The sequence below is a fragment of the Lentinus tigrinus genome (genome assembly GCF_003813185.1).
Source record: "Lentinus tigrinus ALCF2SS1-7 unplaced genomic scaffold L226scaffold_3, whole genome shotgun sequence".
Taxonomy (NCBI): Eukaryota; Fungi; Basidiomycota; class Agaricomycetes; order Polyporales; family Polyporaceae; genus Lentinus; species Lentinus tigrinus.
In genome coordinates this window covers 2,213,129-2,240,950 of record NW_027137912.1, presented here as the reverse complement: position 1 = coordinate 2,240,950, position 27,822 = coordinate 2,213,129, and the positions used below count along the sequence as shown (strand labels likewise).

The 27,822-nt window shown below is 56.3% G+C and overlaps 11 protein-coding genes across 11 annotated transcripts; 5 read left to right on the top strand and 6 right to left on the bottom strand.

Annotated features, from left to right (window-relative positions):
* Positions 1–3,754: 3,754 nt before the first annotated feature.
* On the bottom strand, positions 3,755–4,533 carry L226DRAFT_454756 (GroES-like protein; the record flags this gene model as incomplete). Its single annotated transcript, XM_067675203.1, has 3 exons — positions 3,755–3,952; positions 4,009–4,267; positions 4,316–4,533. The coding sequence occupies 3 exons, from the start codon at positions 4,531–4,533 to the stop codon at positions 3,755–3,757; spliced, it is 675 nt and encodes a 224-aa protein (XP_067541168.1).
* Positions 4,534–4,823: 290 nt separating this feature from the next.
* On the bottom strand, positions 4,824–6,177 carry L226DRAFT_609454 (Metallo-dependent hydrolase; the record flags this gene model as incomplete). Its single annotated transcript, XM_067686061.1, has 8 exons — positions 4,824–5,070; positions 5,136–5,310; positions 5,367–5,432; positions 5,491–5,616; positions 5,682–5,694; positions 5,751–5,828; positions 5,895–6,117; positions 6,171–6,177. The coding sequence occupies 7 exons, from the start codon at positions 6,175–6,177 to the stop codon at positions 5,194–5,196; spliced, it is 630 nt and encodes a 209-aa protein (XP_067541167.1). The 3' UTR covers positions 4,824–5,070; positions 5,136–5,193.
* A 295-nt stretch (positions 6,178–6,472) lies between these two features.
* Positions 6,473–8,601, top strand: L226DRAFT_609453 (uncharacterized protein). The gene is made up of 8 exons (XM_067686060.1): positions 6,473–6,923; positions 6,986–7,042; positions 7,101–7,241; positions 7,317–7,445; positions 7,501–7,676; positions 7,741–7,993; positions 8,055–8,260; positions 8,328–8,601. The coding sequence occupies exons 1-8, from the start codon at positions 6,570–6,572 to the stop codon at positions 8,413–8,415; spliced, it is 1,404 nt and encodes a 467-aa protein (XP_067541166.1). The 5' UTR covers positions 6,473–6,569; the 3' UTR covers positions 8,416–8,601.
* L226DRAFT_204682 (uncharacterized protein) lies at positions 8,328–10,488 on the bottom strand. The gene is made up of 2 exons (XM_067672854.1): positions 10,439–10,488; positions 8,328–10,384 (listed from the first exon to the last, which is right to left on the bottom strand). Exon 2 carries the CDS (start codon positions 10,382–10,384, stop codon positions 8,624–8,626), a length of 1,761 nt encoding a protein of 586 aa, XP_067541165.1. The 5' UTR covers positions 10,439–10,488; the 3' UTR covers positions 8,328–8,623.
* A 543-nt stretch (positions 10,489–11,031) lies between these two features.
* Positions 11,032–11,513, bottom strand: L226DRAFT_501200 (uncharacterized protein). Its single transcript, XM_067677817.1, has 4 exons — positions 11,496–11,513; positions 11,350–11,441; positions 11,197–11,291; positions 11,032–11,146 (listed from the first exon to the last, which is right to left on the bottom strand). The coding sequence occupies exons 1-4, from the start codon at positions 11,496–11,498 to the stop codon at positions 11,112–11,114; spliced, it is 225 nt and encodes a 74-aa protein (XP_067541164.1). The 5' UTR covers positions 11,499–11,513; the 3' UTR covers positions 11,032–11,111.
* Positions 11,514–11,642: 129 nt separating this feature from the next.
* L226DRAFT_557654 (uncharacterized protein) lies at positions 11,643–16,908 on the top strand. The gene is made up of 14 exons (XM_067683189.1): positions 11,643–12,301; positions 12,556–12,943; positions 12,996–13,570; positions 13,619–14,197; positions 14,254–14,369; positions 14,421–14,557; positions 14,611–14,683; positions 14,740–15,195; positions 15,261–15,460; positions 15,509–15,929; positions 15,992–16,080; positions 16,141–16,353; positions 16,410–16,466; positions 16,524–16,908. Exons 1-14 carry the CDS (start codon positions 11,688–11,690, stop codon positions 16,677–16,679), a joined length of 4,074 nt encoding a protein of 1,357 aa, XP_067541163.1. The 5' UTR covers positions 11,643–11,687; the 3' UTR covers positions 16,680–16,908.
* Positions 16,909–17,031: 123 nt separating this feature from the next.
* L226DRAFT_530726 (uncharacterized protein) lies at positions 17,032–19,592 on the bottom strand. Its single transcript, XM_067679924.1, has 3 exons — positions 19,119–19,592; positions 18,291–19,067; positions 17,032–18,240 (listed from the first exon to the last, which is right to left on the bottom strand). Exons 1-3 carry the CDS (start codon positions 19,295–19,297, stop codon positions 17,391–17,393), a joined length of 1,806 nt encoding a protein of 601 aa, XP_067541162.1. The 5' UTR covers positions 19,298–19,592; the 3' UTR covers positions 17,032–17,390.
* Positions 19,593–20,071: 479 nt separating this feature from the next.
* Positions 20,072–21,861, top strand: L226DRAFT_530725 (eukaryotic type KH-domain (KH-domain type I)). The gene is made up of 4 exons (XM_067679923.1): positions 20,072–20,843; positions 20,914–21,123; positions 21,173–21,655; positions 21,722–21,861. Exons 1-4 carry the CDS (start codon positions 20,355–20,357, stop codon positions 21,773–21,775), a joined length of 1,236 nt encoding a protein of 411 aa, XP_067541161.1. The 5' UTR covers positions 20,072–20,354; the 3' UTR covers positions 21,776–21,861.
* A 657-nt stretch (positions 21,862–22,518) lies between these two features.
* Positions 22,519–24,468, top strand: L226DRAFT_609447 (uncharacterized protein; the record flags this gene model as incomplete). Its single annotated transcript, XM_067686059.1, has 4 exons — positions 22,519–22,555; positions 22,615–23,927; positions 24,307–24,340; positions 24,395–24,468. 4 exons carry the CDS (start codon positions 22,519–22,521, stop codon positions 24,466–24,468), a joined length of 1,458 nt encoding a protein of 485 aa, XP_067541160.1.
* A 339-nt stretch (positions 24,469–24,807) lies between these two features.
* L226DRAFT_609446 (uncharacterized protein) lies at positions 24,808–26,235 on the top strand (the record flags this gene model as incomplete). The annotated part of the gene is made up of 1 exon (XM_067686058.1): positions 24,808–26,235. One exon carries the CDS (start codon positions 24,808–24,810, stop codon positions 26,233–26,235), a length of 1,428 nt encoding a protein of 475 aa, XP_067541159.1.
* A 1-nt stretch (position 26,236) lies between these two features.
* On the bottom strand, positions 26,237–27,707 carry L226DRAFT_550534 (uncharacterized protein). The gene is made up of 6 exons (XM_067682757.1): positions 27,443–27,707; positions 27,278–27,379; positions 27,173–27,227; positions 27,075–27,119; positions 26,701–27,018; positions 26,237–26,644 (listed from the first exon to the last, which is right to left on the bottom strand). The coding sequence occupies exons 1-6, from the start codon at positions 27,625–27,627 to the stop codon at positions 26,540–26,542; spliced, it is 810 nt and encodes a 269-aa protein (XP_067541158.1). The 5' UTR covers positions 27,628–27,707; the 3' UTR covers positions 26,237–26,539.
* Between the last annotated feature and the right edge of the window lie 115 nt (positions 27,708–27,822).

The following is a 27,822-nucleotide window of genomic DNA, read 5'->3' as shown; positions in this document are numbered from 1 at the left end:
GGGGAGCGCGCTTCGGCGTGTCGGGCGAAGCAGTAAGCCGGTGGGGCGTTGGGGAAGCAAACTCGCTCGCGGGAGGGCGCGTCGAAGGAAGAAGGGGATGAGGAAGGGAGTGTATAGGTGGCGGACGAGGGAGGAGAGGGACTAAACTGATGCACTCTCGGTGAGTGGTCGGATTCTCGTGCTCGATAGCACAGGAGCTACTTCGCTCCTAGACTGGCGGTCTTCTCTTCGCTGGTGCGGGATACTTGCTTCGAAACTTGGCGGCGACTCGATAGTCGGGATTAGCGAACTCAGGCCCCTCGTGGGCTACTCTCTTGCGAAGCGAGCGAACTCTTGCTCGGTCGACACTACGGCGAGTCGACTGCTGAACTTACGGCCTCCCAGCGAAGGCGAACCGGCGCCAAAGTCGAGATGGTGATGGAGAGGGGGAGAGATTCTCTGATTAGCGCTGACACAGCGAAGTCATTACAAAGAGTGTTGGGTAAGAAGATAGATAAGTATAGTAGTAGCCTGCTCCCACGACTGGGGAACGCATCGAAGGCGAAACGAGGGCGAAGCGTGGTCGAAGCTGCATGGATGGGTTCGACTACGGGCGCAGAAAGCTCGGTGACTCATCATCGGGCCCAGGGACCTTGAATGACTTCAGTTGCTGGATCGCGCGGCGGACCTGCTCGTCGGTGATCGGCTGGAATGCATACTTTGGCTCCGGGTATTCCTGGTCTGCAGGGATGTCAGCAGTATCGACGGGCGGGAGAAAGAATGTCTTGTAAAACTCAGCTCCTTTGTCATTGTTGTCGGTGAGCAAGACCTGCTGCCCTGCATCGTCCACTGCTCTGATCGCCGGTATGCATGACTTGCCACCGTCGGTCGGCCCCCGGCGCAGGAAGCGGTTGGTCTTCCATATCGTCGTATCGTCCGTGTTTTCCAAAAACGCCGTCCAGCAGTCCTTCTTAGAGTAGCGTTGCAGGTCGGTGTAGCGGTTCCTCGCCTTCCTGTATGCCCGGTGTGACGCGTGCTGCGGGTCGGCCTTGAATTGTTTCGCCTCATGCGCCAGGTCGTGCATCTTCCGGCGTGCCTCTGCAAGCTCGCTGGTGAACCACGGCTTCGTGTAGGGTGTGACAGACGTGCGCGGGACGTGCTCGTCAATGGCCACGTTGATGGCGCGGAGGAGCTTGTCAAGTGTGTCGTCAAAGGATTGCGGCGAGTCGATCTGCTCGGGTAGTTGCAACCGCCCGAGCTCCTGTCCAAGCGTGCGACGGAACTCCTCCCAGTCCACAACGCGAAAGTTGCGGCGAACTACCTCCTGCGCCTTCGCTAGCGGCACCTCGAGGTGGGTGATGATGGGGAAGTGGTCGGATTTGGGACCTTGGTAGACCATGTCGACGGCGCAGCGCGAGATGCGGTCCAGCAGCTCTTCCGAGCAGAAGACGTTGTCGGGCCTTGTGAGATTCTTCGTGCGGGATGCGCGCAGCGTGGGTAGCGACGGCGGCAACGCCATGTCCATCCCCAGGTCTGTGTAGTAGTCTATCAGCACCTGCGCTCGATCCAGATTGCCGGGAGTAAAGAGGTGTCCGTTCCGCGGGTCGTCCCAGGTAGGGTGGTGCCGGTTGAAGTCGCCGAGCCAGATGAAGTATTGCGGGCATTGGCCCTCGAGCTGCCTCTGCAACTTCTGCGCAAGTCGCGCAGCTGCATGCAAAGTCCTGTCGTGATTTCCATCAATGTAGAGGTTAAAGAGATGTATACGCGCACCGTCTGCTGTCTTCAGCGAGATCACCGTCATGTCTGGGCTCTTGCTCGCGACCTGGTACCAGGCCTTCGTGGATAATTTCTTGCTGACGAGCATGACCGCGCGCGTGCGCTCCTGCGTGTCGTGGTGTCCGCCCGGGTACAGGACAACCCAACGTGAGTGAGCGCGAGTGAGCTTGTTCCAGTCCAGGTACGGTTCCTGTAGTGCGATGATGTCGTATCTGTCCTCCAGTGCCGTGTTGATGAGGTAGCTTTGTGCGTCCAGTGATTTGTTGAGGTTTTGCTGCCATATGCGAACTTTTGTGAGCGTCTCTTGCATTAGTTCTGCGAGGGGGAGAGGGGTTCGCCATCCACGTCATCGAAGTCATCTGCATGGGTGTCACTGAGTAGACTGCCTGCGCGCTGCTGCGAAGGAGGGGGACGCGGAGTGCGACTTAGCTGGTCGGTGTTCCTCTGGGAGGCGCGCTCCCCGCTGTCGACCGTCTCCCACGTGTAGGGGTCGTCGACTAGGGGGAAGAAGCGGAAGCTCGTCTCCGGTCGTCGCGCGCGGAGTCGCTGCATCGCCCGTTGGAAAGCGGGGCAGCGTTTCTCGGAGGTGGCGTGTCCACGCGTGTTGCAGTTGACGCACCGGTACTCGTCGTGGTTGGTGATGGTGCACTCCGCGGTCTTGTGGAGGATCGACGCGCACTTGGCGCACGTTTCGTGGATCGCCTTGCAGTCGCGCGCGAGGTGAGGTGGGTCGTACTTGTGGCATTTCGCGCACCGCTGTGGCTCCTCTTGGTCCCGGTGCACCGGGACGTGCTTGCTGGCGATGTACAGGCCGCGGGTAATGGCCTCGTTGGCATCCTGCGCTGTTAGGAAAGAAATCAGTAGAAACGCGACGCGCTGCCCCGGAGCCCTCTTCTCCGGGGACTTGATCCAACGCGCCGCCACCAAATTGCCGCGCTCGATGTCATTGTCCTTCTCTACTGTCGCCAGGTCGTACGGGTTTTCCGGGTCAAAAGACACCGGGACATACTCCGCGACCACTTTATAGTAGCGCGGCTTCACCTGCGCACCCACTCCCAGCCCCTGCTGGAAGTACTCCAGGTTTCCATCGCGCTTTATCCAGGCTGCACTGGCTTCGCTGTCGAACTCGTAAACCACGCCACTGTTCGGCAGCACCGAGGCTGCTCGAACCTTTATGCCCTCGGGCAGCTCGCAATGCCACTCATCCCGCATTCTATTCAAGGCCATGTGGGCCTTGGCCACCAGGACCGTCGGCGTGAGCTGCTCCTCTCCGACTGGGGTGATTCCATCCACCAGCAGCTGTTTCTCCCTGAGCTGCGCCCGCGTCACTGCCCGCGCACACTGCGGCGACAGCTGCGTCGGCCCCGTGCCTCGCAGGGCCTGCGCGTACGTCTTCGGACCTGAAGGGGAGAGCTCACCTGTCAGGACGGGGCCCGCGACCCGGTCCGCCACGACCTCCCTAACCTCCTCGAGGAGCTTACCCGCTCCCGCTACCGCTTCGCCCATCGTCTGCCTCGTCTCATTCACCTGCTGCTGCATACCCTTGACCATCCCTTCCAACTGCTTACGTGCGTCCGTCGTCGCCGTCTTGATAGCCGCGCCGATTTGAGCGTCCAGCTTCTTCTCGATGGCGTCCGCCACGCCCTTCGCTAGGTCTGCCTCGAATGCCGCCTTCGCATAGTGGTACAGCGCGACCAGTGACTGCACTGCGATAGACACGCCCGGCTTAGACTGCGCCAGGGAGAGCATTGCCGCCAGCAGATGGTCGACCGCCGGTGGCATGTTCGGAGGGACCAGGAAGCGTGCTGCTAGCAGTTCGTGAGCCGCCTTCGAATTCTTGATCTCGTCCGTCGCTTTGAGAAAGGCGTCCGCAGAGGAGAGCGACGCGACCTCTGACGTGGCGATCGTGCGCTTGGGGCGCGTCTGCGACCCGGTCGGTGCTGGCGTCGGTGCTCGACTCGTTGCCCCGGATGGTGGTCCAGGCATTTCTATAGTACTCCTAGGTTGTAATATCTAGCTCTAAAGACCAGCTATCGGTGTGCCGCACACTCGAAACTCGACTCCTGGGCGAGTTTTGAGCGTGGGAAAGTCGCCGAAGATGGTGGTAGTAAGCCAAGAGGAGTCCCAGTTGGACAGCCTGATGACCCAAACCGCCCACGCCGTAAATGAGGACACGCTTGGTGGTCCCGGGCCGAAGCTGTCACAGGATACACTAAGTCTTGCGAAGAGGCATGATGTCGCAGGAATACTCACCTCAGCCACGTTGTGAAGCGCATTGTAGACCGTGATCAACGAGTCTGCAGACACAACAGCAACCTCTGGAGCAAGCCCTTTGGGAACCGGCACAAGTTCGCTAGCAGCGACGACCAAGTACTCTGCATAACCGCCATTCTCCCCTAGTCCAATACTCTCCGAGAAGGGTGGGAAGCCCGGGACGGCTCTGGCGCATGGGATAGCATCCCACACCGCGTAGAGCTGACCCTTGACGATACCAGTCACTTCGGAGCCCCACCTGATAAAAGGTCAGCAGAATGATTCAGTTCCTCAAACGCAGACGTACTCCACTGCATATCCTACGTTCTCGTGTCCCATAACATAGGTACGGGGGTCGAGGACATCGTCGGACAGGAAGTAGACGTCGGAGTGGCAGACGCCAGCAGCAGCGAGCTTGAGCAAGACCTGCTTCGAAGTGGGAGTTGGGATCGGCGTATCCTTCAGGACAGCTTTGTTGTCGCCCGGAGTGTAGAAAGCAGCACGCATGGTACGGACGGGGGCCATCGTAATCAGTTTAGAACGGTTATAGAGACGAAGGAGGTCGGTGGTTGTTGCGAGAGAGGAGTTGAGTTCTGTGGAATATGGACAGAATCTTAGAGCGAAGAGGTTTATATATGTATCGTGCTTGATGTACGAGGGGCCGTGCTGTACGGAGAGCACTGGCGCACCTCCTGTGGACACCATGCTCACCCTGTACAAGAGTCGGAGCGCGTCAGACGACCTGGGCGCGGGGAACAGCTTGACTCACCTGACAAGGCTTTCAAACGCGAGACACGGCGTTTTATTGTAGGATTGCCTCTGAACTACTGAGGGAGCGCGCCATGGGCGCGCATTTCACGCAGGACTGCGGGCCCCGCCCCCACCACGTGCACGGCGGTTTGATCGGTCATAGACATATATTGACCAAAAGCTACACCAGGTTGCTCTCCATGTCTATATTGAGCCTGCGGAATGAGCTCGAATTGGCCCCGAAGTGGCCGCTAGGAATGTCACCAGCGCTGCGCCATTGCGGTGTTCGAGCTACGTGCGCCTTAATCGAGCCTGAAGAACGCGCTCCGAGGGCTAGACACAGGTTATCGAATTATACAAGGCAGCGACCAGCTTACCTTGGCTGTTGAAGCCATCAAACCGATCAGGAGGACGAGCTCAGAGCCATTGAGGCGTTCAATGAGCATCCTCAACATTCCCGTACGTGGTGAGGATATAATGGATGAATTTGCTCCATTGAAGCTCCAGCATTCCATACGCACGAGACTTCTCATCGTCGCTCAGGCTGGAAAACTACGGCGTGACATGTCAGTGTATTCGCACTGCTCAAAGAAAGGTGTTTCGCATACCCTGATGCTATCCCAAACGAACTCTCGTAACGTGGCGAGCGTGTTGACTTCACTCGCAACGAACACCTACAACGGGACCAGAGTGAAACAGAGGTCGCTAGATACTACGCGTTTGTCTACTTGCCTGAAAAAAGTCGAACGATAGACCCATGTTCCCGAAGATCGATGGATCGTCAGAGCAGAGCGCGACGTGAAGACCTTGATTCATGAGTGCAGGAAGGGGATGCATCGGCATGGAGCCGCAGAGACGCTATGACGTGCGATGAGTTATCAGCGATGGTGAAGACTGTGCGTACTCCAGTGACCACGGCCTACCAATATTTCGTTACTAAACGGCGACGTCTATCAACACCCTCCAAATGCGGCGATTTGTTGAGAACTCACGATATAGGGCATACTTCGATGCAGATCTCCCGTTCCTTGCACAACTCCATGAGCCGGGGATGCTTGTAGAGCGAGAAGCTGAAGATTGTCGTATGCTAGGTTGTCAGCAATCACTACAGCCTACCAGCTAGAGTGCCTACGCACCCGTGTCCGATGCGTTTTGTCCCTAGCAAGATTGCATCGTATAAGTTCATGTCAGCCGGCGATCCGTCTCCAAGCGTCTCCCCGGCATGGAACATGAACGGGATGTGGAGCCCGAGCTCCTTCTGACGCTCAATGAACTTGAGGAGGGGCTCTGCAAGCTTGAGCGAGTCTTCTGCACCGACGAGGTCGAAGCCCGCTATGAGGTGCGGGAATTCTTGCGCAACTGGGGATGGATAGAATGACTCCCGAAAATAGGGATTCGTCGCACCCTTACACTTGCCATAAAGGGACTATTAGTATTAGTCATGTGAATCTGTCTTCCCGAAACGTGATTTATGTGCAACCAAATGACACATATCTCGAAACGAGACCCTTCAAAACAAATTGAGTACAAGTGGCGATAGTCTTCTTGCTTCAATGGAGGCTCTCTGTGTCTTCGGCTGGTGGAGGAAGAATGAGATCTAGGTTTTCAGCTTTCCTTTGTCCGATAAGTTAACATTGATGCTTATCAATGTTATCATTTACAAGTTGCTCGTATTTGCGAACTTCTCCCGGGCCAGCGCTCTGACTTGACAGGCCTACATGGGAACATGCGACAGCCTCCTGGGATATACATACCATAGCACCTACTAGGCTGCGTTCAACATCCAAGTCGCATCCCAGAAGCCACACGACATGGCGAAGTCGTTCGCCCGATGCAACCAATGCAAGCTGGTGTTCAAGTCTGCCAGCGACTGTGGACAGCACGGAGCTTCGTCGGGACACGCACACAGGCCCTCGTATTATTGCACGGTCTGCTTGATGGCCTTCAACAAGTTGAACCAGAGGAACGAACATGAAAAGGGCACAGGGCACGTCCAGACGCCTCCGCGACCCGGAACCTACGCTGTAAGACCGGCCAACGCGGCCGCCACCGTGGCCACTAATCCTGTTGGTACCCATCCTGGACCGTCCACTGCTGCGACTGCTACTCCAGTTTCTAAAGGTGCAGGACTCGCCACGGTTAATGCCTCTTCACCATCACAGCCGGTTCGTCGTTGTCGAATCCCCCCTTCGCCTGCATTTGTGCACTGACGAGGTTTTGATATCAGCCACAACCCTCTGGCGCGTCCGCAGCATCACATTTACCTGCAGATACCAATGACGAAGTCAGTGTTAGGCCCGTACAGTAATCTGACCGTCCACTTGTTGACTGACGTGATACAGGTGCCAGAGAGTCGCTGCGCAAAATGCAACGTTGGATTCCAGAGCGCGGAGGAGTTGCAGGCGCATTATGACGTGTCTCCTCTGCATCCGACCTGTCGCGATTGCGGCCTCGGTTTTGCATCGATAGGGCCCTGGGCTACGGTACGCTGATTTGCGGAGGTCAAGGTATGATCATGGATTGTAACACTGATTCGTCTTTCTGGTTTTGGTATCCAGCATAAAGCGAGGTGCCCTCCTCCGGGATCCACCGCCATGAACAGCGGGGTAACGAGAGAGAAAGGTACATCGGGGCTTAGCTCCTCGGTCAAGGAGATTCGACGCGACGTGGCAACGCCGTCTCCCTCGGTATGCTGTCTCGTCGATCCCATTCACTCCCAGTCTCTGACGTCCGCTTGTGTAGGAGAGTTCTCTGTCTACTTCCGGCGTCCAGGATGCTTCGCATTCAGTCCAACTAAAGGACTCGGCAACTACTGGAGGTAGCGGTACGACCATGACTGTGAAGCCGTCGAACGTGTCCTCCATCATGCCTGCGACAGCCACTGTACCAGACACACCGAAGCTGCAGCGCGCGGCTAGGTCAGTCTCATACTGCGCCTCGTCATTGTCTGGACATCCTGCTCACATATCCATCGATTTGTAGTCCTTCACAGTCCAGTGCGGTTTCAATGTCTTTTACAGCGTCGTCGAATACGCCACCCTCTTCCCACGTAACGGCTCAGAGTCGTTCACTTGACGAGCAAACAGACAAGGTGTATCGTGTTCTACAAGGAGAACAGCTTGCGCCGGATGCGCCGAAGAAAGCGATCCAGCCATACAGTCGCCATGCCGAGGAAGACGAGGAGGAAACTCGGGCTGCTACCACTCAGACTGGTATAACTAAGAGGTTCCCCTTGGTGCGTATTCATTTATTGGTTTGTACCGTTCCGCCGGCATTGAGGCACTCACCTGTTACAGGATATCGACTCGGCATCCTTGGACAACAGGCGTACGACGCGATCAGTCGATGCCAACTGGCAGCACCCTAACACGGTACAAAGTCCGAGGCCTTCCACGACCAAGGTTTCGAACGCACCCAGAGTCTCCTTTCATTGCAGGTCGTGTCTTCGGGATCCATGTGTTCAGCCCGTTACAACTATCTGTGGGCATATCTTCTGTCATAGGTATGTGTGTGTGCCTCTGAAGTTGATGGTCGATATTCACCCTGGCGGTGTGTGCCTTTTCGCATAGATGTATCGTACAGGAGCTCTCGACGAAGATGTGTTGCCCTGTATGCGAGAAGATCTTCTTTATCAGGTTGCATGTCAAGGTCGATTGATTGGTCTATGCTTGCTTTGTGTGTGGACACCGGAAGATATAGAACGTGCGATATCGGGCCGCTCATCTGTTACTAGTGGCTTTAACAGAGCGAATACCGCCAGTTTACTTCACCTGGCATCAGACCCAGGTTGTACCCTGTAAGTTGGCAGAGTTCACGAGGCCATAGAAGACATGTATTACGGAGGTCAAGTTTGAACACGTATATACTATGCATCTTCATCCCAATCATCTTCATCCATATCATCGCCACTTGAGTCATCATCACTCCAGTCGATTAGGCTGCCGAATGGGAACTCTGCTTCAGTGACATCGATATCTCCCTTCCACGGGCCATGAACTTCAACTTCAACAACACTGCTGTCGGGAACGAGACGCGCAAACTCCGCCCTGTACTTGGAGACGTCTGGAACGGGGGCAGCACTAGTGGGGTGCGCGAACAGATCCAAACAGAGCCGTTTCACTGGAGCACCAGAAGCGTTGCGCCATGCGATACAACGCCGGGCCTTCTCTAGGTGGTCGAGTGTCCTCGAGTGGCGAATCCAGATGTACTCCAGATGGCGGCACAATGGACTGGGATCCGTGCGCGACCACGGGCTAACCAATGCGACGAAGGCAGGGCTCGTATTATTGTCGAAGCTGGCGCTGATGACCAGTATCTTCAAGTATGAGATGCTTACGAAGAGCGACCTCCACGTTGCAGCGTCGACGAATTCGACGTCTCCATGGACGACGAGAGTCTCGACACGGGCGCCGGGGAACATTGTTGGGAGGCATCGTAACGCACCAAGGAAGTAACGCTTCCGAGCACGAGGAGAAACAGGCCCTTGGTCGTCTCGCGCACGATTGGCCCATACCTCTCGGGTAAACTCCAGACTGAGCTCGATCTTCTCGTCCGGGTTCTCGCCACGAGTGGCAGTAATGAACAGGACCTCCTCGGGGCCGTCGGCCATGTCGACCTTGACACGGTTGGCCGTCCTTAGGATAGGCAGCCTGCATCTTTGGAGGTCGGATGGCAGAAGTGCCCGTAAGGCGACCGCGGCGCGCCGAACGTCCTCCACTTCCTCACATTCTGCGATTAGCCAGATGGCTACCTTCGGTCCGACCTCCAGGTGCGAGACCATGTGGGACACCAATCGCACCTTGCCCTTTATGGTGAGTTCGCGGAGCCGAGGTAGAGCGACGAAGCGGCTGTATTGGGGGAGGTCGAAGTTGATGGCATCCAAAGACCTGTTGAGCAATCTAAGGCCTTCCAGCGATGCGCAAGCTTGCAGCATGTTCAGGAACTGCGAGAGGTCATGCGTCCGCCGAGCGCCGACGTGCCCCACTATACGCAGTTCGCGGAGGGTGGAGAAGACTGTCGGGGAAGGCCCTTGAACAGTCAATCCAATGACGTCCAAACGCTCCAAGCGCGAAGATGTCAAGAGCAGCGGTGGACATATCCCATGATGTCCCGCTGCATGGTTATGAAGGACATTCACCTCGAGGCTCTTCAAATGGCGCATATTTCCGAGAGACACATAATCCCGGACTTGTCCACAGTCGAGGTCATGGAGCTTCAGCAACGCGATCCTGTCCTTGTGCGGACGAAGGATATGCAGCACGTGCGAGAGAGGGATGGCGGAGAAGAACACAAAGATATCGACCAAGAGCTGCTGCGAACGCTCCAGACACAGTATCGGCCACTCCTGGTTACGATTGAAGCGGATGTTCCGCCAGAATTCGGGGGTATAACGTATGATGTTCCGCCACTCCCGACAGACCCTCATAGGTAGAAAGAGGTCATATGCCAGACCCAACTCGGCGAATATCTTGATTAGGAGTTCGTTCGGAAAGTTGGTGATGGTGAGGCGCGGTCTATGGCGGCTAGGGCGGGGGGTAAGGTGGAAATGGCCAGCGGGCGGAGCCGGGGGCGCATAGTATTGACCGGCCGCCCGAGGGTACGAACCATTACGTGGGTGATGATACATCTTGGAAAGTATTTCAGCGACCACTCCGCAAATCAATCATACAATAGCACGTACCTCTCGAGCTTGAGTGATATATGAAGGTAAAGAACCGTGTGAGAGGTGGAATGCGGTTGCAGATGAGTGGGATGAGACGGTGCTTGCCTTGAGCAGCCAGGTTTTATATTGCCGCAGAGAACAATCGCTCAACTTTGACCGACGCTTTAGCCCGTCTACCTTGATGCTGGGCGGCTGACGCGTATAGACTAAAGCGACCAAAGCGACCAAAGTTGGCGGCACCACCTGTCGTATGTGGACCGTCCCTGCAAGAACCGAGGTGCCGCGTGTTGCGCTGGTCAATGCGTCATGATCAAGACAACAATGATAGTAAAGCCAGGCGGAGCTGCTGCAATGCATCTGAGCCACTCGGTCGGTTGCCTTGGCGTGATATACCTGTGCCACTCCATACAGCTATCAATTCTGGTCAGTGGACCAAAACTCCGGACTCGACATGAAAAGAGGCATGCAAGCGAATAATTGAAACTCACAATAAGCGGACAATGGCATCTCTCCATGTCCAGTTGCTGTTTGGGGAGATGTATACACGGCGTGAGGTCGATTCAGAGACACAGCATGAGTTCGTCATGCTGAGGACAGCGAAAGAATGCAATGGTGGGAGTTCGGTTGGATAGCCAGGAAAACGGGATGGATACGACAGCAAGACGACGAATACAAGTGATACAAAACGGACTCAGACCCTCTCTTTGTCCTGTTTCCTCTCGTTGGCTGGGGAATGGTGAGAACGGGGAGAAAAGGCGTGGAGCGGTAGGACGTACGGTTGTACTGCAGCAACTTCTCGATGAGGTCTACGTGCGTGAGGACCATCCTGCGACAGCAATATCGCTTCAGCTGCAGCTGATCAAGGGCGTCACTGGAACATGAAGAGGAGATGAACGAGCAGAAGAAATAGGAAGGCCGGTAGGACGCACCCTTCGCTGATGTCCTTCGACAGCAAGTCCAGGTACGCGTTCCATTTATCTCCAATAACCTTTCCGCACGAGAAACAGCGAACCGGAATGATCTGAACGCAATAGAATCAGCCAGTGCGCAGAAACGAGAGAAGCAGAGTGCAGACCATGGCGGGCGGACTACAAGACCACAGACGCCCGGGCCTGGTCAGCGCCTGCAAATTGTGGCGGAGGGCGTGACGCGACGCGTGACGGCGCGGTGTGACGGACGCGAGTTGAACGTTGAACGCGGCGCGCGGTGGCACGCGTCCTGAACCCAACCACGACGCGCGCGCACTCGCCCTCGCCCCCTCTCCGCGATGGAGTCCTTCGACCTACAAGACGAGCTTCAATGCCTCGTCGACGTTGCATCTTACTCTTTCGACAATGAAACCGACGTCTCCGCCCTCGACGCCTCCTCTATCGCCCACGACCTCCTTGAACCCGCGGTCTCCGCCCTCGCACACAACTCCGATAACATCACCGACCCTTCCGTTTTCGATGCCTATCGCTCCCTCCTCAAGCACTCTGCCTCTCTGCAAGGGACACACATGACTAAGATACTCGACTCCATCTCCTCTGCATATATTGCCCAGGTCGAGGCAACCGCCCGCGACGTCGACGAGGAGGACCAGCAGACGTTCATGGTCCACAAGATGCCGCTCGAGATGTATGCCTTTCTCCTCAACTGGTTTGTTACCGCTGCCGAGAAAGTCAAGGCTGCTGGTGAAGAGGACGCTCCCGCCCCTGCTCCCAAACCGAAACGCGGCCGTGGGGGCAAAGCCGCTACCTCTCGTGCTGCGGCCAAGAAGCCCCGCGAAGAGTGGTCTTGGACGGACCAGATTCCCGCAACACTCGCGCTGATTGCGAAGGTTCTCCGGCTCAAGGTACAGAAGATATGGCAGACGTCCGGGGAGAAGGACATATTCATCAAGTAAGTTGTCATGTTCACTTGGAGTCGTCATTCTCGCCCTCGTATCGTGTGCCTCCTTGCATGGGCCGCATTACGCGCACTGGCAGCTAGTTGTGTGCGCCCTGATATAGTATAAGAATCTTGGAGGCAGACAACGTATCGTTAGATGCACATGCATGTACGGAATGCAGACGTCTGGAGGCCCGAAGTCTGCGGATCCTGTTGTTGTCTTTCATTGTCACCGGCCCCTACATACTAATGATATTCTCCCGCAGATGCGTCATGCGGCCAGTGTACCACATCGCAGAGAACGAACAGTACATGAAGACCCAAGCCATCCGATACGGCGTGTACAAGGCCATATGCTTCGCCGTCAAGCACCACCAGCATGGTCTCGCTGCGCAGATCAACATTATGCAATCCCTACAGTACTATGAACATCTCGCAGACCACATGGCCGAGTGCCTCGACGTGCTCGCGCGCGAGTTCGACCATTCGCAGCTTGGCGATGATATTCTCCGCGAGATCGCCGGCAAGAGCTTCCCGCCGCAAGATACGAAGGGCCCGCGTGTGTTTAGCAAGTTCTTGACACGGTACGCGGAGCTGTCGCCGCGGCAGGTCCTGAAGCAGCTCAGTTTGCTGCTCACGCAAATCGACTCCGAGGTACGTCCTACTGACGTACCAGGCTGACCGCTGCTAAACTGCACCCATACAGGCATATCCTATGCGCCAGGCCATGGTTGAAGCGATTGGCAGTATCATTCGAGAGCTGTCGGACATGCCTGAGGGGGACGAAGCGCCCAATAAGGCCCAGCACCTCAAACAGATCAACGGGCTGTACGACCTGCTCATTGAACGGTTGCTGGACGTCTCGGCGTACGTGCGGACGAGGGTGATGACGGTCCTCGCAAAGCTTTGTGACGCGAACGCGAACGCGAAGTTCCCACAACAGCGGCTGGCGATGACACGCGCGGCGGTGGAAGCACTCGAGGACAAGACGAGCAGCGTCCGTAAGGGCGCGATTACGCTGCTGGAGCGGCTGATCTTAACACATCCGTATGGGATGTATGGTGGACCGCTGAGCGAGAAAGAGTGGAAAGAGCGGTACCAGGAAGTAAGCGATTTGTTGGCGAAGATGGAGGGGGCCGTTGGGAAGGCGGTTGAGGTTGAACCGGGGGAAGAGGAGGGGAGTCAAGCGGATGACGGTGAAGGGGAGGAGGAAGGCGAAGGACACGACGACGACGAAGAGGATGAAGAGGACGAGAATAGGCAGAAGAAGAAGCGCAAATCGTAAGTCATGCATATTTGTGCGTTCACCAGCCCCTCACATGTACACAGAAAACGCAAGAAGGACGATGACGAAATGGAAGTGGATGACGAAGATGAGGCCGAGGAGGAAGACGAGGACGAGGATGTGCAGATGGACGATGGCTCTGACGACGAGGCTCCCCGGCCGCGCAGGAAGAAAGGCAAGAAGAAAGCACGCAAGTCCGAGCTCGACCTGGAGGCGCTCACTAACGAGGCCGCCGCGCTCGGTGCAATGAACGAAAACCAGCACCTGGAGCAGAAGCTGCGCAAGAAGTACTGCCTGGACGCGTTAGAGTTCATCCGTCATGTTGAGGAGGGCATGAAGACCGTGCAGCGGCTGCTTGCATCGAAGAACGTGTCAGAGGCCCTCGAGGCGATGGAGTTCTTCCGGATTGCCTACGAGTACAAGTTCGACGGGGCAGACGCGGGCATCAAGAAGATGCTGCATCTTATCTGGGCCAAAGATAACAACTCGACGAGCGAAGACGGGCGAGAGTTGAAGAGCGTGCGCTCGCGCGTACTCGAGTGCTACAAGCTGCTGTACTTCGAGCCCTTGCAGAACCTTGATGCCAAGCAGAACGTCAACCGGATAGCGAGGAATATGATCGAGTGTGTCATGTCGTATTGCCCATCCGTGCTTGCAAAGTTGACTGATGTTATACTAGACTGACGTACGATGCGACGCTCGCGGAGTTGACAAGTCTAGAGGAGATGATGCGCCAGTTCATGGATGACGGGAGCATCCATGACGATGTCATCACCAAGTTGTGGCAGGTCTACAGTACGATTCTGCCTGGTCTTTGTCAATATGCACTCACATCGTCTCTGACAGGCTCGCAGCGTCCACTTCAACGGGCTCAACGGCGGGGTGCAGTGATCATCCTTGGAATGTTGGCCCTCGCGAAGCGTCACGTGGTGGCGGACCGCGTCGACACACTCGTAAAGATTGGCTTAGGGGACCTTGGAAAGGCCAGTAGCTGTTGTACTGTGCTCTGGCCAGCTGTCTCACATCCGTCTTACAGGTTGACTTGACTCTGGCACGCTACACGTGTATGGCGTTGCAACGACTGAACGGTAGCGCGAAGAAGGTCAAAGGTGCGCGATTTCTTCCTGCTCCTATCAGGTCGCTGACCTTTACTCGTACCTATCAGGTTCTCTGCTTGACAAGACACTCCGTCTCGACATGGAAAACTCGCTCTTCCAGAAGCTGCAGGAAGCCGTAGAGCGCCCATGTCGCTCAAAGGAGTGGTTCCCAATGGCGGAACAGGCTATCAACACCATCTACGCTCTGGGCGAGCGGCCCGACTTGCTCTGTAACAGCATTATCAAAAACCTCACCCGTCGTGCTTTCGCCCGCAAGCCCAGTGGTGGTTCGCAATCACAGGAGTCACTCGCAAAGGACCCTGACGCGATGGACGAGGATCTGGCGGAGGTTGATCCTGACACGACGCAGAACCAGACTCAGGCCGACGATGGCAAGGATACTGGCGATGCGTTTGAGCTTAGCCAGCTCCTCTTCGTCGTCGGACACGTCGCGATCAAGCAAATTGTGTTCCTTGAGCTCGTCGAGCGTGAGTGGAAGCGACAGAAGCACGAGAAGGAGATCGGTAAGTCGTGACATACGCATGTACCCGTCGGGCACTGTCGGCTGACGTTCACACACCCATCGTAGCGGAGAAGATCGGCGGCGCGGCAGACAATAAGTCGAAGGAACAGGAGGAGCTTGACCAAGTCGCTGGCAACGCTGAGGATGAAATCGGCGAGCGGGTAGCAGGCATGCGCGAAGTGGAGTTGCTGTACGGTAAACACTCGCTCCTCGCGACTTTCGGGCCGATGCTCGTGCACATATGTGGTAGCCCGCACAAGTTCAAGGTGCGTTCCACGTATTCTCCTCACGATCTCCCGCTTAGACCATCACAGAACCGGACACTGCGCGCGGCTGCGACGCTCGCTTTCAGCAAGTTCCTATGCATCAGCTCTCAGTTCTGCGAGCAGCATCACAGACTACTGTTCAAGATCATGGAGACGTCGAAGGACCCATCTATCCGGAGCAACATCGTGATCGCCCTTGGTGACGTCGCGGTCTCGTTCAGCAGTATCATCGACGAGAGCAACGACGAGCTCTACACGGGCCTCAGCGACTCGGACATGGTTGTCAAGAAGAACACGCTCATGGTCTTGACGCATCTGATCCTCAACGGTATGGTCAAGGTCAAGGGTCAGATGGGCGAGATGGCGAAGTGTCTGGAGGATCCGGACGAACGCATATCGGACCTTGCCAAGCTGTTCTTCCAGGAGTTGTCGACCAAGGACAACGCCATCTACAACAACTTGCCGGATAGTAAGTATAGTGTTTGGTTGTCACCTACCAACAAGGGGCTGAATGTTTTCTTTTCTTTTCAGTCATCAGCCATCTCTCCGTAGGCGCACACGCGATCGACGAAGAGAAGTTCCGCGACACGATGAAATACATCTTCAAGTTCATCGACAAGGTGCGTGTGTCCTGGTCCCTCATGCCGTCCAATACCGACCGACCTGCTACTCGTATAAAGGAAAAGCAAGCCGAGAACATTGTCGAGAAGCTCTGCCAGCGGTTCCGCCTCTCCGAAGAGCCTCGCCAGTGGCGCGACATCGCGTTCTGCCTCTCGCTCCTTCCCTTCAAGTCCGATCGTTCCGTCAAGAAGCTCATCGAAGGGCTCCAATACTACCGCGACAAGCTGCGCGAAGAAGAGGTGTACCTGCGCTTCCAGGATATCCTTACTAAGGTATGTGAATACCAAATCGGCGGGAGAGGGATGAGGTGCTCATCATCTCCCTACAGGCACGGCAGAACAAGTCGGCAAATAAACCCGACGGGGAGCTCAATGAGTTCGAGCAGGTGCGTCTCTTATGCCATGCATCGTCCTCGCTCAATCCTTACATTTTGACTTCGCAGATACTCGAGGAGAACCGACGCCAGGGCGCGGAAGACCAGGAGTTCGAGAAGAGCGTGCAGGGCCGGAAAGCGGCCGCAAAGAAGCGGCAGACCCGTCGCGCAGCAAACCGCAAGAAGGCCCCTGCGAGGAACGTCGAGGGCGACGAGTCCGATTAGTGGACCTTGTCCCGCATACCCCCCACGCCACGCCCCGCTGTTACAGTACACCTCACGCGCACGCCCTGCCATCTAACCTCCGCTTTTGCCTATCCGTTCTCTGTGTTCTGATCGACGCTGCTGTGTTTCGGGTTTGATGAGTTGTATTCACTCTTGTATATCAGCATCTGTACTACATTATGCACTGTATAAAACGAGACTATGAGAGCCATCGACGCCGATGCTGAGCTGAATATTGCTGCGTCGGAGGACCTTTCACAACGGCTGAGCCTTGCAGTAGCAGCATCTATACCTCAGAACGAGCGGTTCGACTTACCTAAGGGCCCACAATATTGCGACTGTTCGAGAAAAATACGTCACTGTATCAGATTGTCTAAATCCCCGGGATACTGACGAACAAGTCTGGCTATGGATACAAAGCGGCTAGCGAGGTAGGAATGTACAACACAACGGAGGAAACGAACGGATGGCATGAACGATACAGCGGTCTGATGCAGGTATAATGGAACAATGCAAGAGAAGGGCGTGAGTGGTATGCATGATGAGAGTATAACGGCGTGGAATGAGTGTATGGTTCATGAGCGGCAGATGTTGAACAAGAACAAGAAGTGCGCGTTACGCGCATATTAACCAAGAACGAAGTGGCGTTGCGGAGATCATGAACGGGACGAAGACACAGAGCGGTCGCGGTCGTAGTCGACTCGGACTGGACTATGAGCGCGGCAGCGGAGGCGTCGAGAACACCTGCGCCTTATGGAGCGGTGTCTGCTTGCAAATCGTCGGGAACGGCCTCGGCGGGTGCTCCGGAGGCGTCTGCCCTTCCGGCGCATACAGCGGCAGCGGCGTCGGGTCCTCCTTCCGCACCCCGTTCTTGTGATAGAGCTGGTTGTACGCAGGGAGCGTCTGCGCGTACGGCTGGCTCCGCTGCACGAGCTCCGGGCGCAGGCGCACAGACCCCGCGGGGCCCGTCCGGGACAGCGGGTTCTCGCAGTCTGCGGTGAAGGACTCGGCGACGGGCTGGTGCGGGCCCGAGCGGGGCACGCGCACGAAGCTGAGCGGGATGGTGAGCTTGAGCTCGTCGAGCACGCGGTCTGGGGCGCTCTGGTCGCCTTCGCCCGCGCCTGCGCCCTCGGGCATGTCGTACGTGCATGTGAGCGCGATGTCAAGGGAGTGCATCACGGAGAGGATGGGTCCGAGCTCGGTGGGGCGCAGCTTCGGCACGGGGTGGTCTGCGTACTGCCGGAGGTGCTGGGGGTCGATGAGGAGGTCCCGGAAAGGGATGTCGACGCGTATCCGGACCCAGGTGTTTTCGTCGTCGAAACGTTCGTCTGCGAAGCTCGCCTTGGCGGTGTCCACGCCTTCGAGCTCGATGCGCCCGGAGAAGCCGCTGGGAAGGAGCGAGTGCGTGGCTTGCGCCGTCGTACCAGGGGGAGGCGTGAAGAGCAGACCACATTCGTACTCGCGGATGTCGTCGCGGCGAGACCGAAGTGGCCGGTTTGGTGGCTGTTCGGATGCAGGAGGAACTGGCCACTGAGATGCGTACTGCTTCGACATGGAGGATCTGGGAGGCGGATGAGCATATGGAACAATCAGCGCGATGTAGATACATACCGGAGCAATTCCCGCTGGGAAGCCGCGACGAAGAACCCGTTCAAATGGAGCCGTTTCCGCTCCTCTGCAGAGAGCCCATCCGGGCGTATCTTCAAAAGAAGGGGGAAGCTACCAGAGTCGACTGCAATGTGCTCTGGAACGCAAGCGCGCATACGAAGCTTTGAGAGGATCTCGAGCGGTATACGGGAGCAGCCCTCCGTGATGGAACCAGCATACTCCACGCTACGGAACGGTGAATTGGGAAAGTCCGACTCCCCAAGCAAGCAAGGTGGTGGCGGAAGCTTGTACCGGTTGACCTTTACGGAGGCCCCGGAAGTCCTCGCCACCTGAGACGTGGACGGACTCATGCCATAGCATGTCCGCCACGAGAACTGCGGGACAGGTTTCGCATCCCGGAACTTCGCCACTGCGGAGAGGCGGTAGCTGACTTCGGGCTGTTCCCGCGCCCCTATGCCGATCGTCGTGCTACAGGTCGGCGGGAGCCAGCCAGGGATCTTGAGGTTGAAGACGACGAACCAGCGTGCGCGGTCGCACGAGGGGCCCTGGTCCCATTTGTGGCGGAGCTCGACGGGGCCGCTGGTGATGAGTTCCTCGGAGAACTCGACGATTCGACAGGACGCGTAGCCGGTCTGAGAGGATACGAGCTCGCTCTGGCCCTCGAAGGTGAGCACGAGTGACTCGAGGAGGAAACGCTCCTCGACAGGTGGCGCGTCGCAGAACCAGCCCAACGACGGCACCAGTGTCACGGCAACTTGGCCTGACAGCGAGTACGCGGCACTGCGAAACAATATTAGCGGGAGTGATCCCGAAGATGACAAGAAGGCTTACTCTTTGTCTGGTTCGCCGTACATATCGACGTGGTCGAAGGGAAGAACCTCGAGTTCGAGCTTGCTTGGTGCCATGGTGAGAGAAGAAAGCGATTGTCTAAAAGATTCGAAGACTGAAGAGGATGGTGATGATTCGTCTAGCGGAGTGTAGGGCGGTGGAGGGGACGACTTATAAGCCATCTTGAAAGGTCAAAGCTGCGAGGGCCCACAAAGGGTGTCAAGCGTTCAAAGCGGAACTCGCGACCACGATATATAGTGTGCATGGCTGGGACCAGTCAATAAGCGAGGTCAAAAGCGATGGCCTTGGATAGGCGGTCCTTTTGTTGCAGAGGCCTTTGTCTTCCCAGAATGGGTCAAGGACAATCAGCCTATGGAGCTGACTAAGCAAGTGATGTCGACCACCCGACGCTGCGTTAGAGCAGCAGCGTGTCTTGTTACATAACGCCTGTCTTGACGTGTCCAGATGGTGAATGCGACGTACAAGCAGAGGCTAGAGTTCGTATGATCCTATGTAGGAGGCCGTTGAATTCGACGCTAGTACTTGCTTGACGAGCCGGGGCCACGGGCGCTAACACGAACAATAGACTTTCCGGCGGTCAGTGAGATCACAACCTTCAACTCCGGACGATGGCAGGAAGAAGCACCTAGAGGTCTTGTAATTTAGTGATGTTGAGTTGGCGTTGAAATGGGGAGTGACGGTGGGCGCGTTCTCGAGTCGACTGTCGAATTGGTCGGTGCACACGCACTATTAGCGTCAAATCCCATGTCTTTGAGTCATTTCAGATGCCCATTTCTGCGATATTCAACGGTTTGTTGGGTTGTGGAAGTCATGGCGAAGGCGGAGAGAACTGAGAAGACTGGGCGGTGGTAGACGTCGCCGAGAACGGAAGTCGAGAAGGCAGTGCGCGCTTCTAGAGTGGGCGCCCTGAGCAGCCAGCAACATCTCTGTCCTCAACGACCACGACCACAACCGCGTCGTGGCAGCCATCCTCGCCATCGTCCACATCGCCGTCCACAGCGACCTCGCCGCAAGGTACGTAGCGCGCCATGAAGCACAAGCCTCTTCCCATCCTCCCCCTCCTCACCGTCCCCGCTGCCTTGCCCCAGACACATACCATCCCGACTCCTGTCCTGTCCAAAGCCTTCTCCCCGTCCCAAGCACCCCTCCGTCCCGTCTACCCCCCACAGGCCCTGAGGTTCCCGTCTGTGCGATCCTGACCACACTTGTTCTCGAATCATGCCAGAAGCCGACAGCACTCGCAAGCGTTCCCGCTCCCCCTCCGACAGCGACCAGCCCAAGCACAAACGTGCTAACACAGGTGTCGCGAATGACTCCCACCGTTCAAGCCACCACTCTTCCGTGGCCAGTGACGTGAAGATGGAAGCCCGCGCGGATGATACTGCTGCATCCACTCCCGACGCGAAGGGCGCTCCATCCGAGTCCGCCGACCGTACATCCGGCGATGGTGGCGACGCGCGCGGAGACGGTTCGGCCACGACCACCGCAGCCCCGAGCAGCTCCTCAGCCTCGGCGCCGCCTGCAGCCAGCATCCACATGCGCTGCCTCATCGTGACCCAGGATGCGTCGATCATCATTGGCAAGGGGGGATCCCACGTCAACGAAATCAGAGAGAAGAGCGGTGCACGGGTCATGGTTTCCGAGAGCATCCCGGGCAACCCGGAGCGCATCTTGAACGTGAGCGGTCCTCTCGATGCCGTGTCCAAGGTAAGTGTCACAAGCCACCCATCCACCCTCGTCAAGACGTACATCTCACCACATGCATTCCCTTCCCCAGGCGTTTGGCCTTATAGTTCGGCGGATCAACGACGAACCCTTCGACAAACCGTCGGTACCTGGTAGTCGCGCTGTTACTATCAAGTTCATGATCCCCAACTCGCGTATGGGTTCGGTGATTGGAAAGGGGGGCACGAAGATCAAAGAGATTCAGGATGCTAGCGGTGCAAGGCTCAACGCTAGCGAAGGCATGTTGCCGGGCTCTACAGAGGTATGTCGATATAAGACTCAGTGCTAACTTGGTCTGACACTACTTTCAGCGTCTTCTGAGCGTGTCTGGTGTGGCAGACGCCATTCACATCGCAACATACTACATTGGGAACATTCTCATTGAGGCGAATGAGCGGATGCCATCCTCCAATCATTCCACCTATCGCCCGACAAGCAACACGCGTGGTCGTCCGCCGTACATGGGGTCCTCGTACGTCCCCGGAGGATATCCTGCGGCTGCTGCTGCTGCGGCCGCGCCCGGCCCCTTCCCTGGCCCAGGGGCCCCGTCGCAGCTCCAGACGCAGCAGATTTACATCCCCAACGACTTGGTCGGATGTATCATTGGCAAGGGTGGCGCCAAGATCAACGAGATACGGCATATGAGTGCGAGTCAAATCAAGATTATGGAGCCTGGCGCAGTCGGCGTGGGTATGAACGGCGCCCCGGCGCCTGCAGGCAGTGAAGGAGAGCGATTGGTGGTGATCACAGGCCAGCCAGCCAATATCCAGATGGCCGTGCAGCTGCTGTATTCCGTGCGTACTCATATTCTCACTCTCGGATATGCAGATAGTTAATGAGGGCGGATTGTGCGCATATAGCGACTTGAGCAGGAGAAGCAAAAGCAACTTCGCCAGCAGTCGGGGCACGTCTGATTCGCGTCAAGCCCAAACATATGTTTTGGTATACAAGTCGTTTTCTCTATGGTTTATGCTCGTCTCTTCCCTTTCGTCGTTACCCTTGTTCGTCGCCACGCCGTTGCGACAGACACCATAAATCCCCTACCCCTACCCCTACCCCCACCACTCTCCCAGCCTCGTCGTACCTTTGTCCCTGTGTAGTATGCTCTCTGCTGCTATCCCTATATTTAACGGAACTCCGCGTCCCGCATGCCCCGTTTCCTCGCATATCCGCAAGTCTTCGATGTCTGCTTTCCTTTTCGCCTCTCGTGTCGTCACGTCGTTCTGGCATCAGGGATCCATGTTGTCGGTTGTTAAAATACAAGTCTTCGTACACATCCTCTCCCGCATTCAATCAGCTCTATGGATGGACTTGATGACCTCGCGAGTCCTTGTGCAGCTGCTTACAGACGGTCCAACCGCCTACTCTCGGTGGTAAGCACGTTCCGAACCCTCCTGCGGACGTAGATTCTAAGCTGATTGCGTACTGGTGCATGCAGTCCCGGTATCGTCGGGCTACGCGCGTATGCCTTGGACAAGTCATAGAGACCACGGTGATTGCGCAGACAAATTCGCTTTTCTCGCCCTTTGTGGTGGTTTTCAAGCTGAAATGTGGTTGCTAGTTCTTTCGTCTTCCTGGACAAGCAGTGTTTCTGCCCAGTCTTCATCTGCTCTTGCCATGCACTGCGTTGCACGGTTGTTGCCCTAACACTACCTGCATGGATTCCCCGCCACCACTCATCACGCCACAACAAGGTGAGTACGGCCATGTTCAAGCATCCTCAGAACGCCCAATAATTGACCTCATACTTCAGATGACACTCCGACGCAAGAGAGAGCCTCTCTTGACTATCCCTACAACCAAACGTCCCTCGTTGTTCCAGAGCTCTCGACGCTCCTCAACAGATTCGACCTCTCTCGAATCGAAGGGATGACCATTTGGCCCTCACTGAATGCCGACGCCACCAGCATAACTGTCCAATTGTCAGCCGACTGCAAAGACTGGACGATCACCCTCCCTGTAGGCAAGCTGCATGCAGTGGACCTCATAAGCAGCGGATACTACAATTTCAAGAACTTGAGCAAACTATACCTCAATCGAGTCTCGCCGCCGTGGAAAGCTGTCTTCTTCAGCCGTCTGCGCGCTCTCAGTATATGGGACTGCGCGGATGACACGCCGAAGATGGATTTGCAGGCTTTCATCGACATGGTAGCTACGTGGACTTCCCTGCAAGAACTGGAGTTGCACAATGTCCTCACTGCGGTTTTGCGGGACGCATCCGAGTCGCAATCCACAACACGTCGAGCGACCCTCCCGAAACTGGAGCTATTGACGTTAGTTGACCTCCCAGAATACACTCGCTGTGTCCTGTCCTGCCTCAAGCTCCCCGTCTGCATATTAGCCGACATCGTTGGTGATCTTCACCATCACGACTCATGTACCAACGGGCGGTACTACTTTTGGGCCTTGCGCGACATAGTTCCTCCTCCACCCCTCGCTCTGGCGTTCCTCCCGTTCTTCCCCACGTGCTTAAATATGGATGCGACCGGTCGCGAGGTTGGCATATCCGGATCTACAGACGACAACAAGAAGGTCATGCTGTTTGTCACGACGGAGCAGGACTTTCCGGAGCGCGCTCGCGCGATCTTCTTCAGCGGCGCGGCTCACTACCTTAGCAGGACGTTCTCTCCAGACGGCCGGGCTCCCACCAGCATCCTGCGGTTCAAAGGGCCGCTGAACATGGTGTCGACGTTCACCTGGGTGGAGATCTTCCGCGCGTTCCCCCAGCTCGAGCGGCTGACCGTGCTCGACGAAGGGCCCGATGGTCCGCCCTCGGACGCGCTCGTCAAGGCGTTGGAGGCGACCGTTCTGTTCGAGAGGAACCCAGTGCGTGCGGTATGCTCGGGGCTCCGATATCTGTCCCTGCGTGGCGTCAGATACAGGAAGAAGGAGCTGGAGCTCCTCCACAAGGTCCTCAAGCGCCGCACTCGCAGTTTGGGAGCGGAAAGGCTGAATGTTGACATCGAGTTCGTGTTGCCCCCGAGTGGGCGGAAGTACTTGCCTCCTGAGTCGAAGATCTGCACCCTGGTCCGAAAGAAGTTGGCGTCGGTTGCACTCACGGTTGAGGTTTGTTGTCGTGATGAATGATATGCCTCTCAGAGGCCCTATGGCATATACCCTCGTATCTCTGTACTAGCTTAGATGTTTTCAACAAGTACTTCTCCATATGTGCACAGAATACCCAGATGGTGGGTCTCCTTCTGCGCCGAGATCAACTCCAATTAGAGCCTGAGAACTCCGATAGAAGTTTGCCAAGCTATCTTTGAGGCGGGGCTTGAATTTCAATGGACCGCTCCTGCCGACGTTTTGTCTGCTCCGTCTCTCCAGTTGGTAGTCGCATTGTCGCGTGCCTTTGACAAAGTTAAACCTCGCATAGGCCAGATGTGCTGCTGGCTCCGTGCCTTGCGTGTGGTGCATAAGTAGTTGTGATGACTGCTCGATTCAGACAAACGAGATGTGCCTCATTAGAGTCAAGCGTAGTAAGTACACATGCAGTCATGGGCCATCTTCTGCTGGTTGACTGACACCCACAGAATGGGGCCCACTCTCGTTCATCATGGAAACCGCACTGCGCTTGGGCCTCCCTTCGAGTGGCCGCCCGCCGTAAGAGTGCCTGCCGTCACTTTGCCCGCATTGATCCAGGTCAAAGCTGGGGGCATTGGTCTTGCATATCGTCCCGATCACAAATGATGACCTCCCCTATGCCACCCCGGAGCTTATTGTGAGTTGTATACTTGTCTGCTTTGGCGAGTTTGCGGCAACGACAATGCGAGGTCACGCTTGGACATCGCGGACGTGCATATATATATTCCCAAGCAGCTCCCGCTGACCAGTACACATCCCGCCCCTCTTGACCTATTCTGCTGCACTGTCAAGGTATGTTGCATATCATATGCTCGCTGGGGAATGATGGTCTCTCACGAGGATTACCCAGCACTTAACAGACATGAACTCCGACCTCCCTCTTTCCGTTCGATTGAATGAGGTGCCACCGGCCGATCCTCCGTTGCTTCTCCATGGACTGGACGACATTCGGGATCGCCTCACCCTCCTCACGTCATTGGAAATGGGTCCGGTACTTGCGAGCAGGTTCATGATGCCCGACATCTTCTCCTTGTTTCAACAGAGCATGCCGTCCCTCAAGGATTTGACTCTCCGAGGAACCTATGTGGCCGGCCACAGAAGTACCGTGGATCAGGTTCCACAGCCGAACCTTTTATGGGACAATCTCCCGAGGTTGCAAACCTTGGTGCTTGACGGGGTGGGCTTGCCTTCCACTGGCAAATTCGGGTCCAACCTCCGTCGTCTGGAACTCCTCAACTACCCCTGCGAGGAGGCCCAGATCTCCTTCCGGAAGCTGCTTGGAGCGTTGGCATCCTGCGTCGCCCTTCAGGAGTTGTATATTCATAATTACCTCAAGGTCGCAAACCTTGAGGCCATCCACTCCCCACCGTTCGGCCTGGCTCACCTATCACACCTTAAAATCCACGACTCGCCCGCCTACATCTCCAGCCTCCTTCCTTATCTGCATGTCCCTGGGATCGTGGCCGCCCAGCTCACGTCGCATTTCCCAAAGTTCATGATCAACGGCGGCAGGGTTATACCCACAGTGAGCAACATCTTGCCTCCGTCTCATCATGCGCTGCGCATAGCGTCTCTCCTTCCCGAAAAAGTTCTCATCTCCGTTGATTCGGCCTCTGTCGTTGCCATGGGGGTCGCGGCGAGCGGCCGGAATACTACCGTCGAGGGCTCCGCCAACCTCTCCGACGGGTCGACACGTGTTCAGACATACGCTCGTACGGTCGAGTCCGTGGGCAGCATCTTCAACATCGCCAACGTCACGAAACTCGTCATCACGGGAGAGTTCAGTTACACCGTCACGAACTCCGGACGCTATGTGTACGACACGACTGTCACCAGCGCGATGCCACCCTGGTCCAACGGAACGATGTACCTCATCGCACCGCCGCGCTCGAACGATGAGATCGCATCCAGGTCTGTCGTCCCAACCTCCAGACCCCTGACTCCGAACTGGGCGGCCGTCTTGTCCCAATTTCCCGCCTTGCGCAGCCTCTGTATCGAGGATCAAGGGGGAGCAACTCCTCCCGAGTCCTTCGCTACTGCGCTGGCTGGAATGTCGACGCTGTTGTGCTGTCCGCACCTGGCGGAGCTCCACCTGGTGGGAGTGGGTTACGGCGAGACATTCTTCTGTAAGCTGGCGGAGGCCTTGACGATGCGCAGCATGAGAGGGAGGTACCCACGGCTGAAGAGTCTAACGGTGACCATATGCAACTCTGCGCGGAGGAGCATTGCGGAGGAGGTCACGCAGATGTTCTCGGATCGTGTGGACTCGATCAAGGTGAGATTCGCCTGATATAAGGCATATATCCTTGTGCATCCTTTCACACTGTATGCAGTATATAGCTATGTATCATAAGACTATGGACAAACGACATTGATGAAGTTCTCAATCAAAGAGCGTATTCGTCAACCAGTGGAAGTACCCAGCCTGCGAAGTCCCGAGATGATACAAAAAGGGTGAGGACTCAGGGCGAAAACAATACGTGTCAGACACAACGATACTAGTACATCATAGTTCCCTGGGTATGCAGATATAGGATGGTATGTGTGCATTGCGTCGGGAGAGCCAGCGAGCGAGGCAGGTATTTTCGAAGCTGTTACCCGACGACAAGCAAGTCATCCGAGCCATCATGCGCTGAGCAGTGTGACCTGCTAGGAAGGGCCCGATCTGCTTCAATGACCTTGTTCTTGAGCACGATGTACTGCAAGGATCATGGCTGGTTACTACAAGTTCGGCAGAAGAACGGAGAATACTTGCCTTCTTCTTCGCCTTTAGAGCCTGCTGCTTCCAATAATCCAACTCCTTCTGCATCTCCTCCAACTGATTCTGGACCTTGGCCGAGTTCACGCGCTGACGTCCGGCGTCCTCGGACGAGAAACTGGACTGCCGCTGGAGGGCGGCCATCCGCTCGCGCGTTGTGTCCAATTGCGTCGAAAGGCACGCCTTCTCTTTCTCCAAGCGGTCCATCGTCGAGCGCTGCTTCTCAATCTGCGCAGTCAGCCTCGCCTCGATGTTACGCGTGGTTTGAACGTTCTTGGTCATCTTCTTCAATCGAGCATGCTCGTCCTTCATTTTCTGGGAGCAAGTGCAAGTGTGAGTAAACAGGCAATGAATACGAATATCGAGCATACAGTAGACATGAGGGCGAGTTGGAAGGAAAGCTCGCGAAGGAGCTCCTACGTAAGTCTATGAGAACCTTGTTGACAGCGTATTCAGAGGTGCATCGTACCGTGTTAAGATGGGGCTTCTCGCGGTCTGTGACCGAGTTCACGAACGTGTTACAGCTGTAGCTACTGTCAAGCGAAGCAGGACACATGAAGAAGAGGCCACATACACCATCAGCGCATCTTCCTGCTCTACCTTGTCCGCAATGGAGAACTTCACCGTCTCGACAGCTTCCTCTGCAGCTTTATCCATGCTACGGACGGAGATCGGGCTGGAAGAAAGGGCGTCGTCGGGATGGGAACCACACGCGTCGCGACGCGTCTCTTCATCTTACCAGTCTGGATACAGGCGTATCATCTTGTCCAGAGCCTGCGGCTTGCGACAAATGGCGCAGGAGGGTTGTGTGCTGAACCTGAAGGTCGCACAATCCAAGCAATAGATGTGGCCGCACAGGGTGGTCATAGGTTTAGATGTTGCATCTAGAGCATCCAGACAGATGCTGCATCTGAAGGACGGCATGCTGAAACCCTCTTCGGACCTGAGGCAGCAGAGTAAAGACAGTGAATGGTGGTGGTGGTGGTGGTGGTGGTTAGCTGAAGAGGGCTCTCCGAAGTTCTCGGAGATTACAACGCCGCCCTTATGATACTGCCGTTATCTAATCTCACTTCCAAACGAGGAAGGACATGGCGCTAGTGGTCTTGTGGAAGCGCCCAT